The sequence below is a fragment of the Schistocerca piceifrons genome, chromosome 1 (assembly GCF_021461385.2).
Source record: "Schistocerca piceifrons isolate TAMUIC-IGC-003096 chromosome 1, iqSchPice1.1, whole genome shotgun sequence".
NCBI classification, from domain to species: domain Eukaryota; kingdom Metazoa; phylum Arthropoda; class Insecta; order Orthoptera; family Acrididae; genus Schistocerca; species Schistocerca piceifrons.
Genome location: NC_060138.1, coordinates 1142555279 through 1142572428, shown reverse-complemented (window position 1 = coordinate 1142572428; position 17150 = coordinate 1142555279). Strand labels below are relative to the sequence as shown.

At 41.7% G+C, this 17150-nt stretch overlaps 1 protein-coding gene across 1 annotated transcript in view; it reads left to right on the top strand.

Moving 5' to 3' along the window:
• Positions 1-15398, top strand: part of LOC124778612 (trypsin-like) — a 66813-nt gene extending 51415 nt beyond the window's left edge. The window contains exon 6 of the mRNA XM_047253656.1: positions 15228-15398. Coding sequence (XP_047109612.1) covers positions 15228-15398 — 171 coding nt within the window. The remainder of the gene's footprint in view (positions 1-15227) is intronic.
• Positions 15399-17150: the final 1752 nt, after the last annotated feature.

Sequence of the window (17150 nt, the reverse complement as noted above, 5' to 3'; positions counted from 1 at the left end):
GTGTATTTTGTTTAGACACAAATGTGAGGTACAAAAAACAATAACGGTTAATGTCGACGCAAGCCAAAACTGAAGTAATAGTAGTCACACGGCACTCTGATTAGACACATACGCATGTACACTATAAGGAAAAAGACAAGAAAGGAGAAAAAAGACGCCACGAAGGAATTATCCGAGCGGGGATGGAATCGCTAGTAGTGATGGCAATGTACAGACAAATAAACGATTGCAGTTTCAGAAAAATTGGATCATTTATTCAAGAGAAAGAGCTTTACAAACTGAGCAAATCAATAACGCGCTGCAAGCAGTCATTCGGCTTGGAACTGGTTGGACGTTCTTCTGAGGGCGATTTTGCCGGATTCTGTCCAGTTGGTGACTTAGATCGTCAAAATGCCGAGCTGTTTGGAGGGACCTGTCCGTAATACTCCAAACGTTCTCTACTTTGGAGAGATCCAGTGACCTTGGTGACCAAAGTGGGGTTTGGCAAGCACGATGACAAGCAGTCTCATAGTGTGTGGGCGTTGTCTTGCTGAAAAGTAAGCCCAGCATGGCTTGCCAAGAAGGGCTACAAAACGGGGCATAGAATATCTTCTCTACTACTTGTCTTCGTGGTTGCCACACCCTGCAGCGTTGCCATATGTCTCCTCAGTTGAGGACGTTTGGAGCATTATGGGCAGGGATTTTGACGATATAAGTTACCAACTGGACAGAATTCGGCAAGATAGTCCTCAGAAGTACATCCAACAACCCTGTCAATCAATGCCAAGTAGAATATCTGGTCGCATTACGGCAACAGACAGACCAACGCGTTATTGACTTACTCAATTTGCGAAGCTCTTTTTCTTGAATAAATCATCCAGTTTTTATGATACTATAATAATTTGTTTGTCAGTACAAGTACATCACATCTACCGAATTCTGTCCCATTCGGATTATTCCTTCGAGTTTCTTTTTAAATATCCAGTAATGACTGGGATGGTACCTTTAACATTCACTCATGTACTGTTCACACAATTCCTCTTTCTATCCACTCTAAATAAAAATGTGCCAATTGCCACAGTATGCCCATTGCGAGAGTCTGCCAGCGTCTAGGGCGACGCGCTCAACACCTACATTCGACTACCGCCACTGATTTCTAGTCGACGCCAGCTACTTAACTAACCTCAGAGACACAGAGCTCTCGGTGCTTCAGCCTGATAATCGGTACCTACACGCACTTTTGACCTGTGCCACTACACAAATAATAAGGCTGATCGCCGGCCGCGGTGGCCGTGCGGTTCTGGCGCTGCAGTGCGGAACCGCGGGACTGCTACGGTCGCAGGTTCGAATCCTGCCTCGGGCATGGGTGTGTGTGATGTCCTTAGGTTAGTTAGGTTTAAGTAGTTCTAAGTTCTAGGGGACTTATGACCTAAGATGTTGAGTCCCATAGCGCTCAGAGCCATTTGAACAATTTATTTATTAATAAGGCTGATCCGCTACAGTTTGTAGAATGATTTTCGTTACACATTCATGTGGGCGTCATAGCAATGGCAGGAACGTCGCAGAAAGAGACTAGTTTGGTGGTGATTCAGCCACCAAACGCACGCTGATTTACATCTTCCTCATTTGTCGATGAAATATTATTGACCCCTAGAGCCACAGGGAGTACAAGCTGCAAGCTTACAGACTTGATCTCCATGACTCACATTGCTGGTTCATATCAAATTGGCCTGACGCTGAAATATTATTGACCCCTAGAGCCACAGGGACGCCAAGCTGTAAGCTTACAGACTTGATCTCCATGACCCACACTGCCGGTTCATATCAAATTGGCCTGGCGGATAATATTTTTGCAGTTGAAAACATCCAACAAATACCGTTTTAGATCAATGTCAAATTTAGGAGCGTTGGAGATTCACTGCCCCCGCCCTCCGCCTGACCCACCCTTCCCCACTTCTGAGAAGTCTCGCTAACACTGAGCTGAAACTGTCGAAAGCTTGCTTCAGAAGTTTTTCTAAATTTTAAGCACAATCAATATATATTAAATGGAAGTTTTGGAACTTTGGAAGGGTACTTCGAAAAGTAAGTTACAAGCGTCGTCGTACGCTGAGACCATTACATATCAAGAGTGGCGAATTGTCAGAGGAGAGTGCATGTTCCAGGTTTCCTGCAGACAAAGTTCTGCTGCCATACAGATGGTAGGGGCATCACGCTGTGATAGTGAATGGACGCGGCAGCTGGAAACGTCTCCAAAATGGAAGCTCGCGGACCGGTACGGTTGTTTAGGGGTAAACGTCTAAATTGCACACAGATTCAAAGTGCAGTTCTTGACTACATGCCAGTCGACGAACTGATTCGCAGTGATTGGACATTTTTCAATCATGAAGACATTCATAAAGCTGTTCTCGGTGACCTAGGAGCGGATTTCTATGGTCGAGAAGCTAAACCATTGATATAGATATCCGTTCGTTTTTTTTTTTCTTTGCAGAACTTAATGAATATGTTGAACAGAAGTGCCATGTATCTCTGTCGATTTGAGGTGTAGTGTGGGATTTAATGAAAGTTACTTGGAATGCCATAATAACTTATAACTCTATTTTTTAAGGTCCCTTCTTGTTAGTTACTCCTTGTGTATTTATTCAAATGCAGCTGAGTGACAAAACGAGAGAGCTAAAGAATTTGTGTCCGTAATTTTGAGGATGATGAGTACCTGATGTTACCTTTTGTAAAACTAGTTCATCAATTTTGACGCACTTAGTGTCATCTGAATAGCAATTATCTACATCACATGTGTTTTTAAGAGGTACAATGCATTAGACGTCATGGGAGAAAGAAATACGGTAAAATTTCATTCACATTCGACATTAGAAATCTATGCCAATTATTTTTTTAAAGGTCGAAGTCCAATTTTAAATAAAGTTTTATGGGCTGCAAAAAGAAATTATTCATTGAAATCCTATCATCGACTTCGTTCGGCAGAGTATCTATAGCAGTCAGAGATTTTTCTAAGAGAAAAAGATATAGATTGTCAATAGCGGAATTCGGCGTATTAATTCTTACGATGTGTGTAAGTCTGTAGAATGTTCAAGTGCCCTCTGTATGAAAGCCCACAGTTTCGATATCAAATCGATCATCCTAATTCTTTGAGCTAGCAGAGAAATGTCGATTACCTAGGAAATGGATTTTTCCTAATATTTCGTATCGTGTCCAAAAGGAAATCGCCATCCAAATGAATGAAGTCTTCCAGCTTTCGAGTTAGCAATCGATTCCTCAATGATGCAGTAGCGAAAGTTTCCGTTTTATTACAGTCCATCGAATGACCCACAGTAAAGCAATCTTCTTCCGTCTCTGATTTTTGACTTTTAAGGTGGCCAAGATCGTCCTGGTGCTATAGAACCCATTACCTAGAGTCTTTTCGGTTTCACCTGTATAGTAATCTGCCACATTCACGCGGAATCAAGCGTTTGTATATTACTACCTTGTGTAGATATATGTCGTTTTTTACCTAGCCCGTAAGGGTTGAGGTTTTAGCTTGAGGCTGAAAGGTTACATTAGCTTGGAGTTTTCTCAGTACTTATTATTCTAGCAAAAAGCATGCTCCTTTAATGACATAAATACCGAGAGACTTGTGTGGTTTGTATGCACTAATTTTTCGTGTTAATATATCCAACCCATGACCTGTTATTTATAGTTAATTTTGCTTACAACTCCCAATCTGAATATGGGACTTTCCAATGATACTTAAAATTATACACGTGAGTATGGATAACACTTCCCGGATTACTGGTATCAGATTTAAAAGCGTGATATAATTGTACCATCTTTCCTCTATTTACATTAAGACTCTTTGCTCGTTTCAGATGAGGTACATTGATTCCCTAAAGATGTTATTTTCTAAATTTCGGTAGTTGAATAGTATGATGGTGTCCTTACAGTGAGGTTCTAAGGATAAACTATTCATTTTGCAGTACCAGGGACCAAGTACAGACGATCTGCAGAAAGAGGACTTACACAAATGGAACCAAGAAGTATGCGCATCGATTTGGGGCGACATGGGATACGCCATTTATTCGTCGCAGATCTGCGCTGCTCGTTTTGAGGACGTGAACTACGGTACCTGTCATGTAAGTATTAAGGCGCTGTCGGCTGTAGACAAAAAGGGTTGTGTGCTGAGCTTGAGACACGTCAGTCTGAGCGCTGTGCTACACACACACACACACACACACACACACACACACACACACACAGTTCGCATGAAGCAGGCGTCGTGAGCCCTCGGTACGGAGGTTGCACTGTTCTGGCTACAGCAGGAACATTCCCCGCTGGTCGCAGTGACCAAATCCTGGCCGTTTTAAGGTGAAAAAACCGTACATGATGTGTTAAGGAAGGAGTCTGAAGTATTCTTCACAGGTTGTAGATAAGAGTTTTCCTGTTGCTGTTTATATACGGGAATGGGTTGAAGCACGGGTATCACTTCTGGATTTGAGACTGTCTGGCCTGGGAATTGCTATTAACAGTACTCCCAGACTGGAATAGTTACGATCGTGCACAAGAACCATCTAAGATAATTAAGATAAGAGTTCATCTGAGCACCTTCATAGGAAGATAATGGGCCTAAATCTATCCTCATATTCATGCGAGATGCGTCTAATAGTTACCGAGACGAATCTCTGCCTCAAAATCTGGCAGAAAATTCAAAGATATTCTGGTTGTGTGTAACATATACCAACAACAAGGCACAATAAATACCTTCACTGCATTATAACTATGGTAATATTATGATGACAGCTCCAATAATAGAGAGTTACTAAACACGGTTTCCCGAAATTCTTTCATCAAAGAAGATGCAGAAAACATCCCAGAATTCTAATGAAGAACAGTTGCAAACACGACTAATTTGGAAGTGGATATAGTGAAGTAACTTAAGTTATTTTATAGTCTTCAGCCTGGACTGTATACCAGTTAAGATTCCTTTCGTGTATGCTGACGAAATAGCCCCATTTTTAGGATTCATATACAATCGCTCGGTAGACAAAAGCTCCGTATATAATGACTGGAATGGTGCTCAAGACCAACTAGTTCACGAAAAATGAGAAATAATCTGCTGAATGACAATACGTATCACTGACGTCGATCTGCAGTAGGATTTTGAAACATATACTGTTTCCGATCATTATGAATTACGAGGGTAATCCCAAAAGTAAGGTCTCATATTTTTATAAGTACAGAACTCTGTTTGTGTGGCAGTTGGTCACACTGTTATGAAGAGTGTTTCACGTGTTGTGTGTAGTCCGCAGCTCGTGGTCGTGCGGTAGCGTTCCCGCTTCCCGCGCCCGGGTTCCCGGGTTCGATTCCCGGCGGGGTCAGGGATTTTCTCTGCCTCGTGATTACTGGGTGTTGTGTGATGTCCTTAGCTTAGTTAGGTTTACGCAGTTCTAAGTTCTAGGGGACTGATGACCATAGATGTTAAGTCCCATAGTGCTCAGAGCCATTTGTTGTGAGTAAACATACGCACGCAGCGCTGAGGCGCTGTCTTGACTTGGCAATCGTTGAGAATGGAGCTCCCGTTGGATGTTACCACCAAGTGCGAATTGCATGCAGTTATTCGGTTTTTGAACGTAAAGGGCACTGCGCCGATTGAAATCCATCGCCAATTGTATGGTGAGTCGTGCATGGATGTCAAAAATGTTCGTAAGTGGTGTAGAGAGTTTGCAGCTGGTTGGACCGAAATTCACGACGAACAAAGGAGCAGGAGACCTTCAATTTCTGCGGAGACAGTGTTGAAGGTTGAGCAAAGCAAGAGTGAAGATGGGCGGATCACCCTGGATGATCTCTGCACGTTGGTTCCTGAGGTTTCTCGAAGCACCGCTCACAGAATTTTAACGGAAACAATGAACTACCGAAAAGTGTGCGCAAGATGGGTTCCACGCATGCTGACTGAGGACCACATGCGGCAACGAGTTGATGCTTCCCACGCATTTCTCCACCGCCTTGCAGCCGAACGGGACAACTTTCTGGACTCAATTGTCACGGGTGACAAAACCTGGGCATACCACTTTACACCTGAGTGGCGGCATCCTTCTTCGCCAAAGCCGCATAAATTCAAACACAGTCTGCCGGTAAAGTCATGACAACCGTTTTTTGGGATCGGAAATGGGTATTGTTGGTCGACTTTATGCCCATTGAGACCAAAAATAACGCTGACAGGTACTGTGAGACTCTGAAAAAAGTCAAACGGGCAATTCAGAACCGAAGAAGAGGAATGTTGAGCAACGGCGTACACATTCTCCATGACAACACTCGCCCACACATCGCTCGGCAAACCGTTGCTCTGCTGCAACAGTTTCAGTGGAACATAATCACCCACCCACCCTATAGTCATGACTTGGCGCCCAGTGATTATCACCTTTTCCCTAGGTTAAAAGAACAATTGGCCGGAAAGCGATTCAGCTCCGACGACGAGGTGAGAGAAGAGATTCATAACTTTCTCAACAGCATGGCGGCAAGCTGGTATGACATGGGCATGCAAAAACTGCCACAGCGTCTACAAAAATGCATCGACTGAAATGGTGATTATGTTGAAAAATAGTTAAATGTTCAAGCTGTACGTCGAAAAATAGCTAAATGTTCAAGCTGTAAACTGATGTAAACCATTGTTCAAATAAACAGGCCAATGTACTTATAAAAAAAATAGGAGACCTTACTTTTGGGATTACCCTCGTATCTCTAAGAACTCGATCTATTGATACAGTCACTACCGATTTAGAAAGTAACGCACATAAGTAGGTTTTTATTCTCATCGAGTGATAAATGCTCTCGACAGGTGTCCTCAAACTTGTTGTGTACGGCTTCATACACAATGGTAAGGAGAGACGGGTACAGAATGGTTCGACAACTGCGGGCGTAGTAAAGCTTGACAGGAGTAGAAATGATAAACGAACCACTTAACATAGTAAACAGAAGATTTACGTAACTCGTATTTTGTCAAGAATATCAAGACTCATTATTTAATGCAGCAAGAAACAGAGTCCATCTCATACAAGAGCAACCAGGATGAGGCTCGCTGCACTAAGGATGAACGAAGCTGTCGTTGCGTTGAGACTCCAGACGCAAGTGGGATAAGTCGCTGCCCCCGGCCACCTGTATTGGGGTGAAAGAGGGCGCTCGTGGTACAGAGCCATTGGAGCGGTGGCTCACCCAGTGGGAATGTACCATTGTGCCGACCAGATCTCTCACGACAGCTGTAAGCGTCAGACGAAAACTTGCTATTCCTTTACCATCTGCAGAACACCAATACCACAAAATTGATTCTATGTTTTTAGATTTTCAGAAGGTTTTTGACACCAGTCCTCACTTGCAGCTTCTAATCACATTGCCTGCTTACGGAGTATCGTCTGAGATGTAACATTATTTAAACGAATACTTCTTTTTTTTGATTAAGTTGAAAGAAAGTGTAACGTTCTTTTAAAAATTATTGACTGATATATTGAGTGAGGAATGGATACATAACTGGAGTTATCGTGTAGCGTGTTGTAACTGCAAATGATGTGCTTACTCTGCGTTACTGTTAGCAAAAACTTTAAACGCATTGATTGGGTAATGCAACTCCCAATACCAAAAAAGAAATACAGTCACTGCAAAAACACATTCAGGTCCTTAGGCACTGAATCCTCTGACCCTGCTCAAAACTGATAACCTTGGTCGCTGTGCACATAACAATAAATTAAATTCTCTTACGTCTAAGGCAACAACAGTGATCCGCTTTATATTCTGGTCTCTCTCGAAAAAAGTAAAACATGCTATCTACAGGCTCAGCAGTGTGCTATTCAGGCTATAATAATTGAAATGCACATGAAATTCTTTTGGCTGATAAATGAAAACGTTTATGAAAAATCCAATTTCTCTGAAAAACATGACCTGGACAGGGAGGCGTTACTGATTGCGGTGAATTACTAACACTGAGCTTTTTAGCAAAAATTATATTGCAAGTTAAGTTTGTCTTTTCAAAAACATCTGACAATTGAATTTATATTAGTCAGAAAAATACATCATATTTACTAACTGATTCACGAACAATGTGATTTATACAGCAAGTATTATCGAACCTCACTAAACCAGCGTAAATCCAAACCATCACATTACTTACTACTGTCTTAACACATCTTAGAAACATTACAAAAGTGACATGGCTAACTATCTTTTATCAAATCGGTTTACGTACATTCTGGGATTACTCAACAATTACAAATTATCAGCCAACTCATCTACACTAACGCGCTGGCATAACGAAAATTATAATTATTTAATATGTATACCTTGCTTGCATGAAGACTTCTGCGTACATGTTCTCGTAATTCCTACATTAATCTAACAGTTGGTGGCTTCACAGAGCACACAACAAAAACCGCTTACACCATCCTCTTTCGCGCACAGACAGCTACCTACAACTGTGTGTCCAGTGCTCTCTTACTCCAACACTACCATCTCAGACCAGAAACAGTATCTTTGGCTCTGCAGTCGTGCACAGTCAGCGACCCGCATTATAAAGCCTATCAGTGACATACATCGTTTAGAAAGTCGTATACTAGGATCATTTTAGTTTACATTAATATTATTATCGTATTCGGGTGCCACATACATAGACTCCTTGCACCGTTGCGTGACTGGATTCCTCATTTTCTGTCAGAGAGGTTACGGTTCATAGAAACTGACGAGAAGTTATCTAGTGAAATCGAAGCGATGTCAAATGTTGCCCAAGAAAGCTTTATAGAACCTCTCCTGATATTAATCCGTATGAACAGCTTAGGATGCAGTCTGGGCAGCGCACTTGGATTGTTTGCTGATTATGCTGTCGCTTACTGCCTAGCAAAGTCATTAAGAAATCAAAAGTAAACGCTAAGCGATTTGGAAAAGATATGTGCATGGAATTGTCACTTGACCTTAAACAATAAAAAGTGTGAAGTCCATCAAATGAGTACTAAAAAAATCTGCTAAGTTTCAGCTATACCTTAAATTACAGAAATTGGAAAGCAATCGATTCAGATAACTAGGGATTACACTTACAAAGAATTTAAACTGGAACCACCATATGTTGTGGGGAAGGTGAACCAAAGACTGAATTTTATTGGCAGAACTCTTAGAAGATGCAACAAATGTACAAAGGAGACTGCCTACACTGCGCTTTTTCGGCCTCTTCTGGAGTGCTGCTTCGCAGTATGGGATCCGTATTAGATAGGATCGACGGAAGACATCACAAAAGTTCAAATAAGAGAAGCTCAGGACCTGTTGTATTATTAGGAAGTAGAGGAGAAAGTGTCACGGATTTGATAAGCGAGTTGGTGTGGCGATCATTAAAATAACTGCGATTTCCTCTGCGGCGAGATCTTGTCACGAAATTTTAATTATCATCGTTGACATCCGAATGCTTGAATATTTTTTTGACTCCCACTTACATAGGGAGAAATGAATATCGCAATAACATATGAGGAAGCAGAGATCTAGGCGTTTACTTTACTCACGTGCTACTCGACACTGGAACGACCGAGAAATGGTTAGAAAGGGTCTGTGTGATTCCTTTGCCAAACACTTAAGCGTGAACTGCAGAGTAATCGCGCAAATGTGGAGGTAGATTCTGCCGATAGCCTTGAAGCTGGACTAGGCTTTTCCCTTTGTGGGCTCACGAACAGCATCATTGTCTAGCGTGCTGCAAACAAAACGTCTTTTTTCTGATTATGTCCTCAGCTAGTCGAACTCTAGTGTTGGCCAGACAGGGGTGAGACGGTTGCGATACTAAAGCCGCCTTGGTCATTCTGACAGTGAGGCAGATTAGGATTTAATGTTCTGTCCACGCGACAATGTCGTCGCAGACGTAGTACAAGCTTAAACCGCAAAGGATGAGGAAAGATATCTACGTGTCATTCCCAAGGGACCATTCCAATATTCACCTCAAGCGATTTAGGGAAACCTCAGAAAAACTTAAGTTAGAATTGCCAAAAAGGGCTTTGCACCTATCTCTTGCCAAATGCATGCCCAAGTTGGAACTGACTTCAGAAGGTCGGCTGGTGCCATCACATTGGAAATTTGCCTTTTAGTGAGTCAAATACGGCTGTGCCTATAGAATGGCGACTTCATTCACCTCCTCCGTATCACAGTGCAGTGTTAATACGATGTTTACATCACGTCTTTTGATGTGTTCATTGCTGACCATGAGCATATACCCCTGCAGTAGTTGTTTGGAGGAATATTGTGAAACTGACGTAGTGGATTGATGTACTGCAGTGCATCCGCAATTGGAATTGAAAAGGATGAATAGGTCTTAGGCAAGCATATGGAATCGTGTTGAAGGCCTGCTGCCCTAATACGTATTGGGTAACGAAGAGGAATTCATGATGAAACTTAGTTTTCAAACAGTTTGTATCTTTTTCGCCAATAATTGCACATCCAAGTTCAATTTTAACCATATTTCAAGTTCAATACAGACCATTCTACTGTCTTCTGCGCACTGTTAAATAAAGATATTGAGGTGGAATGGAAATTGTAATAGGGACGCCAGTTAGCTTCGCAATTGCTCTTGGGAAATAAAGATAATGATTACTCTGCGTTGGCCGAGGTGGCCAAGCGGTTCTAGGCGCTGCAGTCTGGAGCCGCGCGACCGCTACGGTCGCAGGTTCGAATCCTGCCTCGGGCATGGATGTGTGTGATGTCCTTAGGTTAGTTAGGTTTAAGTAGTTCTAAGTTCTAGAGGACTGCCGACCACAGAAGTTGAGTCCCATAGTGCTCAGAGCGATTTGAACCATTTTTGATTACTCTGTTAAGTATTTCCCCTGATAACTAAATAACATACGGTGTCGAAATGAGAGGTAGTAGCTGAGCATTGCGCTTCCAACGTTATTTAAATCAAGCAGAAATAAAACAGTTATATTCAAATCAACAAATGGTTACGACTCCTTACTCGTATTTGTCTGTTGTGTCCACGTGTTGTCGGCCGGGGTGGCCGAGCGGTTCTAGGCGCTACAGTCTGGAACCGCGCGATCGCTACGGTCGCAGGTTCGAATCTTGCCTCGGGCATGGATGTGTGTGATGTCATTAGGTTAGTTAGGTTTAAGCGATTCGTAGTTATACGGGACTGTTGACCTCAGAAGTTAAGTCCCATAGTGCTCCAGAGCCATTTGAACGATTTTTTTGTCCACGTGTTAAGTCGGGTTAGCGGTAGCGATTAACTTATTTGGCGCCAAAAGCATGGTCGACCGCCGATTCGGATGAGAAGTCTGTATTTGACGTTGTACTAGTTTTACATGAGCTGGTTGGATTGATAACCTCCCCTTCTTCTCTGGAGTTAAAAATCGATCCAAGAAGAATCAAGCAATTTTTCTCGATCTCGCAACACATCGAGCGAAGAAAAGAGAAATCCGCACCTCCAAAGGCACTGTCCTATGCCAGAGCGGTAACTCACTCTAATTCCTATGAATTTATTCGTGTGGGAAATCATGGATGTAAAAACCTGAGTAGAAACTTGAGCGAAACTGGCTGGTAGGCAGTTGGTACAACAAACGACAAGGACATTCGAGTGAATGTGACAAAACGCTGTAATGCAGGCATCAAGGCTGACGCTCTGTCATATGAGCTGAAGGTGTTGTCGTAAGGTGTAAGTTCATTATTTGATTAAAAAAGTAAACATTTAATTCTGACCAATAGTTCCTCATCTCAATTACTAGGTTTAGGATATTGATCACTAAGTTAATTACTTGCATTTTTCTGCTACCAGTCACATTTAACTGTCCCATGTTTCACTTAATATATTGCGTATTTCTGGAAATTTTCCTCATCAGTCTTTTATGCATAGAAATATATTTTACTTATAGATAAAATGTCATAATCTTAATGAACTTAGAATACTGCTTTGTTGATAATTATGATGGTGTATTGGCTATCGAGGTATTTGCAGGGGGAGGGGGAGGGTAGGGGGGAGGGGGGGGCACAATGAGTGGACGGAAATCCATGTCAAGTGTCAGTCTAGTTGTCAAAAGTATTTCACGAAAATAATTGTACAGCATGGGCGTAAGTAAAGAATATTTAAACTGACCTATATGTACAACTTGTACAAACCATAGAACACTGTAACAGCAACACGTTTACTCGAGAATGGCGCTATAGCCGAAACAATCATGTAGTAAGGAAGAGGGACTACTAATTAAACTATCTGCAGCTTGCCTGGAGTCATTCATTACAAAATGTCATGTTATGACGTATTTTACGCTGCGACCCCGGTCGAAAAGGAAACAGTGCCACATCTTAAACCTGTTACTTTAGAACACCCTTAAGGCTACCAAAGAATTTTTAGTTTTTGGATTCAGTTACCTCGTTTAGAATATTATCTCAATTTTTTTTGGTCTGTGAATGAATATTTCCATTCCTTCCATGACATCCATTCCTTTACATTTTCCGATTTTGTGCAAAATTTCGACGTTGTCTTGGATTTTCGACAGTTAACGGCTGACTTAGCCATCATGGTCACGACTAACTGATCATAAAGGTTTAAGACGCTTTCTGTAATGCGACAGATAATCTCTGACATAAGTGTGTCCCCTGTGGTTCGCTGACCAACTTGGATAAGTGACTGGATGATCAGTCATTCCAAGAAATCGTACTACTCCTGCGAACTGAGAAAAACATCCCGCATGACATAGTGTGGCCAAGAGGTCATGCTTAGGATTAAGACATTGGAAGCCAATTCTAAATGTGAGTGGGCAAAAAAGTTTGTCGTGCACAATACAATGGTCAGCCAAAACATTATGACCACGTCCCTCTGCAACGTTCGACGCCACCTGGTGTCGTTGCGGGCACGTGAGGCGGTAAAAAAAGGTATGTTGAAGGGGCAGACACGGACAGGGGGGGGGGGGGGCACCCTAGCGAAGATATGGGCTGCAAATCCATTGAGACAAGCGACTTTAACAAAGGGCTGGTTATTATTTCTCAGACTCTGTGAACGAGTGTCTCGAAAATGGTGAAGCCAGTCGAATATTCACGTGATACCGTTATGTGCACCTACGGAAAGAGCTGGAAGGACAGTGAAACTATCACCAGGTGGTAAATGGTTGGACGTCCACGACTCTTCACAAAACGTGGGTTTCGGAGACTTAAGTGCTCTGTAAAGTAGGATAGACGATTATCTGCACAATGCTGGTGCACGCACAAGTGTTTCGGAGCACACCGTTCATCGTACATTGTTGAACAAGGACTTATGCAGCAGAGCACCCCTACATCTTCACATGTTGACCCAATGACATCGTCAGTTACGATTGCAGTGGGCACGGGACTATCGGGATTAGACCGTCGATCAATGAAAACATGTCAGCTCTTGGGGTTCTAACAATACCACCACTTGCAAAGTAGGTTATAAATCAGGTTAATAATGTTGCTCACGCAGCATATGTTCGCTTTATCGGGCAACAACAAAGTTATTGACTGTGGATGGTATCGTCAGAATGGAAATAATGAGGTCACAGTAAAAAAGTCATTAATTTTGGCACTTACCTTGAATGGATTCCCATGTAGATTTCGTCGAAGTTGTTATGGCTCATCTTGTTGATTCTAGGGTGATTCCACTTTGACTGCTAGAAGGTCCAGATCTGTATTTTAGCAATATTTGAAGACCTAACAAAAGCGTTTTTCAGGAAATTCTTAATGACCAAACAATCCCAGATCAGAACAATGGTATGGTAGAAATAATTTTTGACTTGGTGTTCACGATCCACATTTTTCTTAAACTTCTTGTAAATTCACATATAGTTCTTCTTACTTGTCATATCATCAAGAAAACAGTTTTATATCAATCTTCATATATTTAATTTCCACTTTAACCAAACTCAAGACTTGACTGTTCTTTTAAAAAGCGAAATAACAACTTAACTTCTGCAAAGTGAAACAGACTGCTCTGTGTGCATTCGCGCCAAAACGGTTACAAGTAAGTAAAAGATTATGACAGTCTCACAGAAATGAACACACACAAGTACCATATCACTGTAATATATCGATACATCGGAGTACCTATACATTAATAAAACCAAATGTGAATATTGTCACAAAAATATGTCTGTTACTTCGCAGAAAAGTAGTACGATATTACTGGTATCGAGAACTGGGGTTGGAGTGCCGTAATGATCACATAAATAAAGAACCATTACAGAGTTAACCGCATTTGGCTACATTTGGTCGATGGTCATCTCCACAAACGCCATCATCGAGGTGAACAAAGGCGGCTCGAAACGTGCAGCGTGCCACGGACGCAGGCTGATGGGAGCAGTGTTACGGTTATGGGAGACATTCTCCTCCGCTTGCATGGATGGTATCGTCAGAATGGAAATAATGAAGTCACAGTAAAAAAGTCATTAATTTTGGCACTTACCTTGAATGGATTCCCATGTAGATGTAGTAATCGAAGACAGCTGGGAACCACCTGCGTCCCTTCATGCTACAGCAATGTCACCTTTCAGCAGTAAAATTGTCTGCGTCTCGGTGAGAGAATCGTGCTGCAGTGGTTTGAGGAACATTATAGTGGACTCACGATGATGTCTCGGCGACGAAATTCGCCTTTTGTGAATCCTGTGGAACCCATCTAGGTCGCTATAGGGCGCCATCACTGCGTACTCAAATAAGCAGTTAGTTATTTACGCAAATCATATGACCTGTGCGCAGACATATAATGCCACATACGTCCATAAACCTACCAACAAGCTGTCGAATCCCTGATACGCAGAATCAGTGATGTATTTCGTTCTAAAGACGGACAAACAAGGTATTAAGCAAATGGTCTTAATGTTTTTGCCCATCAGTGTATTTAGACTAAGGGAGGTGATGTACAGTTTTTGACAAGCTGACCATGCCTCTCTGTCCTGCATTGTAACCTCAAAAGCTCTTCACATTGTCCCATGGAGCAGGGTCATCTGATATGGTTGAGGAGCAACCAATCTGATTGGGACGTTAAAGGTGACAACTTAGGCTAATTCCCGGCAACTTGTTTGCTTTCATGTTAACAATCAACCGTGATAGCATGAACAGATGTCACATTTCCCAAGCAGTCTACACTACAGCCCGTTCGCCGCACAGAGATTTGACTTCCTTTGTTAAGAAGGTAAACCATTGAAAATGACCTGAACCTTTCTGGTTCGAACAAAGGGATATTTGAAAACGTAACTTCCTAATCATAAATGTCACCAGTGAAACCTAATGTCCTTGAATGGCTTCCGCAGGGTGATTCTGGCGGTCCAGTGCTGCACGGGGGCGTGCTGCAGGGTCTGACGTCATGGGGCTACGAGTGCGCCACGCCGCCCTACCCCGGCATCTACACACGGGTCGCCAGCAACGTCGACTGGATCTATCGCCACACTGGCTCCTCGTCGGCGCCCAACTGGCGCCATTAAATCTGTATCACTATGTTGTCCAAACTCCATCAGATTGGTAGTGCTACCGTGCTGTGCTGGCAACTAAAGTTCCTGCTCAGTTTATAACACTCCTGTATGCTACTGCTACACCATAAACTTAAAGTTGGAGGCAGGTTGTGAAATAAAACTATCTTGTTAAAGCAATTATGGTAAAACGCAACAGAGCAGTGTTACCCTTTGAGAGGAATTTTGTTATATTGACTGCGTTGTACCTAACGGAAGTGGCTTATCGGAAGTGAAAGTCAGAATTACTTAAATATTCAAAGAGTAGCAAATAATATTTTACCTAGCTACACTGTTTAAAGAATAAAGGAAAAGATCGCCAACCTAATTAGGCAAGAGAATGATTAACATTCTTATTTAAGAAAACAGTTATTAGTAACTTTAACGGACAAACACAACCTATATTTTACCACACACGAGTGCAATGAACTCTGACACCTGCATATGTCCACGGTTAAGATTGGAAGCTGACAGAGCAGGACAGACTATTTACATAAATATAACAGATAACGGAACAAGTTTTATAACGTTACTATTAACATTCACTGCAGACTCATAAATTGGACATAGGTTAAGTCTCTCTCAGTTAAATACTTTACTATTTAAAATGAAAGTTATTTGGAATCCACTAACAGGTTGCTTCTCACTATCTTTGAATAAAGAAATTATTGTTTTCATAAAAGAGTGGTCTTCCCGTTACTTGTTACCTAGCATTAGCACAATAGGCAATCTGTGGATCCTGTTATACTATTAATATGCACTTCCAATACACAAGATAGACAAACACTTAGCAAACACGAACATACAACGTTCCACAACTGCAGTTTTGCACTTTTACTGCGTTGAGATACAAAATTAACATATTTGTAAGAAACTGACTCACCTTTTAAAATTTACTACAGGCAGCACTATGATCATTAACTAAGCAACACTTTATAAGCCTAAGTTTTAAGTGCATTTAATCTTTAAATTTTAAAAGAAAATGCAAATTGTCTTTATTACCATAGTCTTCTACTTTCAAGTAAATGATTAAATAGGTGAGTTAGAAACTCCATAAAACTGTAAATTAGACTATTTCCGTCCCTGGGAGGCTTTCACAAGACTACATTTACTACCTCCCACAATTCCACCGAATCCGCAGTAAATCTGAACACACCCTTCTTACCAAAGATCAAACAACATTATTTAATGTTCTGAGGCTTTCATTTTTTTTTACAAACTAGGACACTCGGGAATCATAGTTTAAATGGATAGGAACCTGAGAGGTGTTGTGATAGGAAAAATCAAGGTAGGTACATGAATTCAATCATAAGTTACCTTATATTTGAGCACACTAACACATCCAATAAGTTGATCCTTCACTGTACATTATTATAGTATTCCGTTACAGTGATTGCGCAATGAGGTGGCAATTGCATATTGGTAGGTGGATTTTCAGGCAAAATTGCTGGACTCCGTCCCTTCTTAGTGGCGATGATGGATACCAATTCCAGAATCGTTCCACCTATTTATCCATCCATCCGAGGCATTGGAAAGTGGCAGAAAAAGCCTCTCTCGGAACCAGCACAATATACAACTTTTACATGCCAGTGCACAATTTGGTAGCTCGTCCCCGACTGACTCTTGGTTCCACCTTTTCTACCTAGGCCAACCACAATTTGCGGGCGCTACACAGTTCCGTTCCAAAGGGGAACGACAACATCTTTTACATATAATATAATTAAGAAC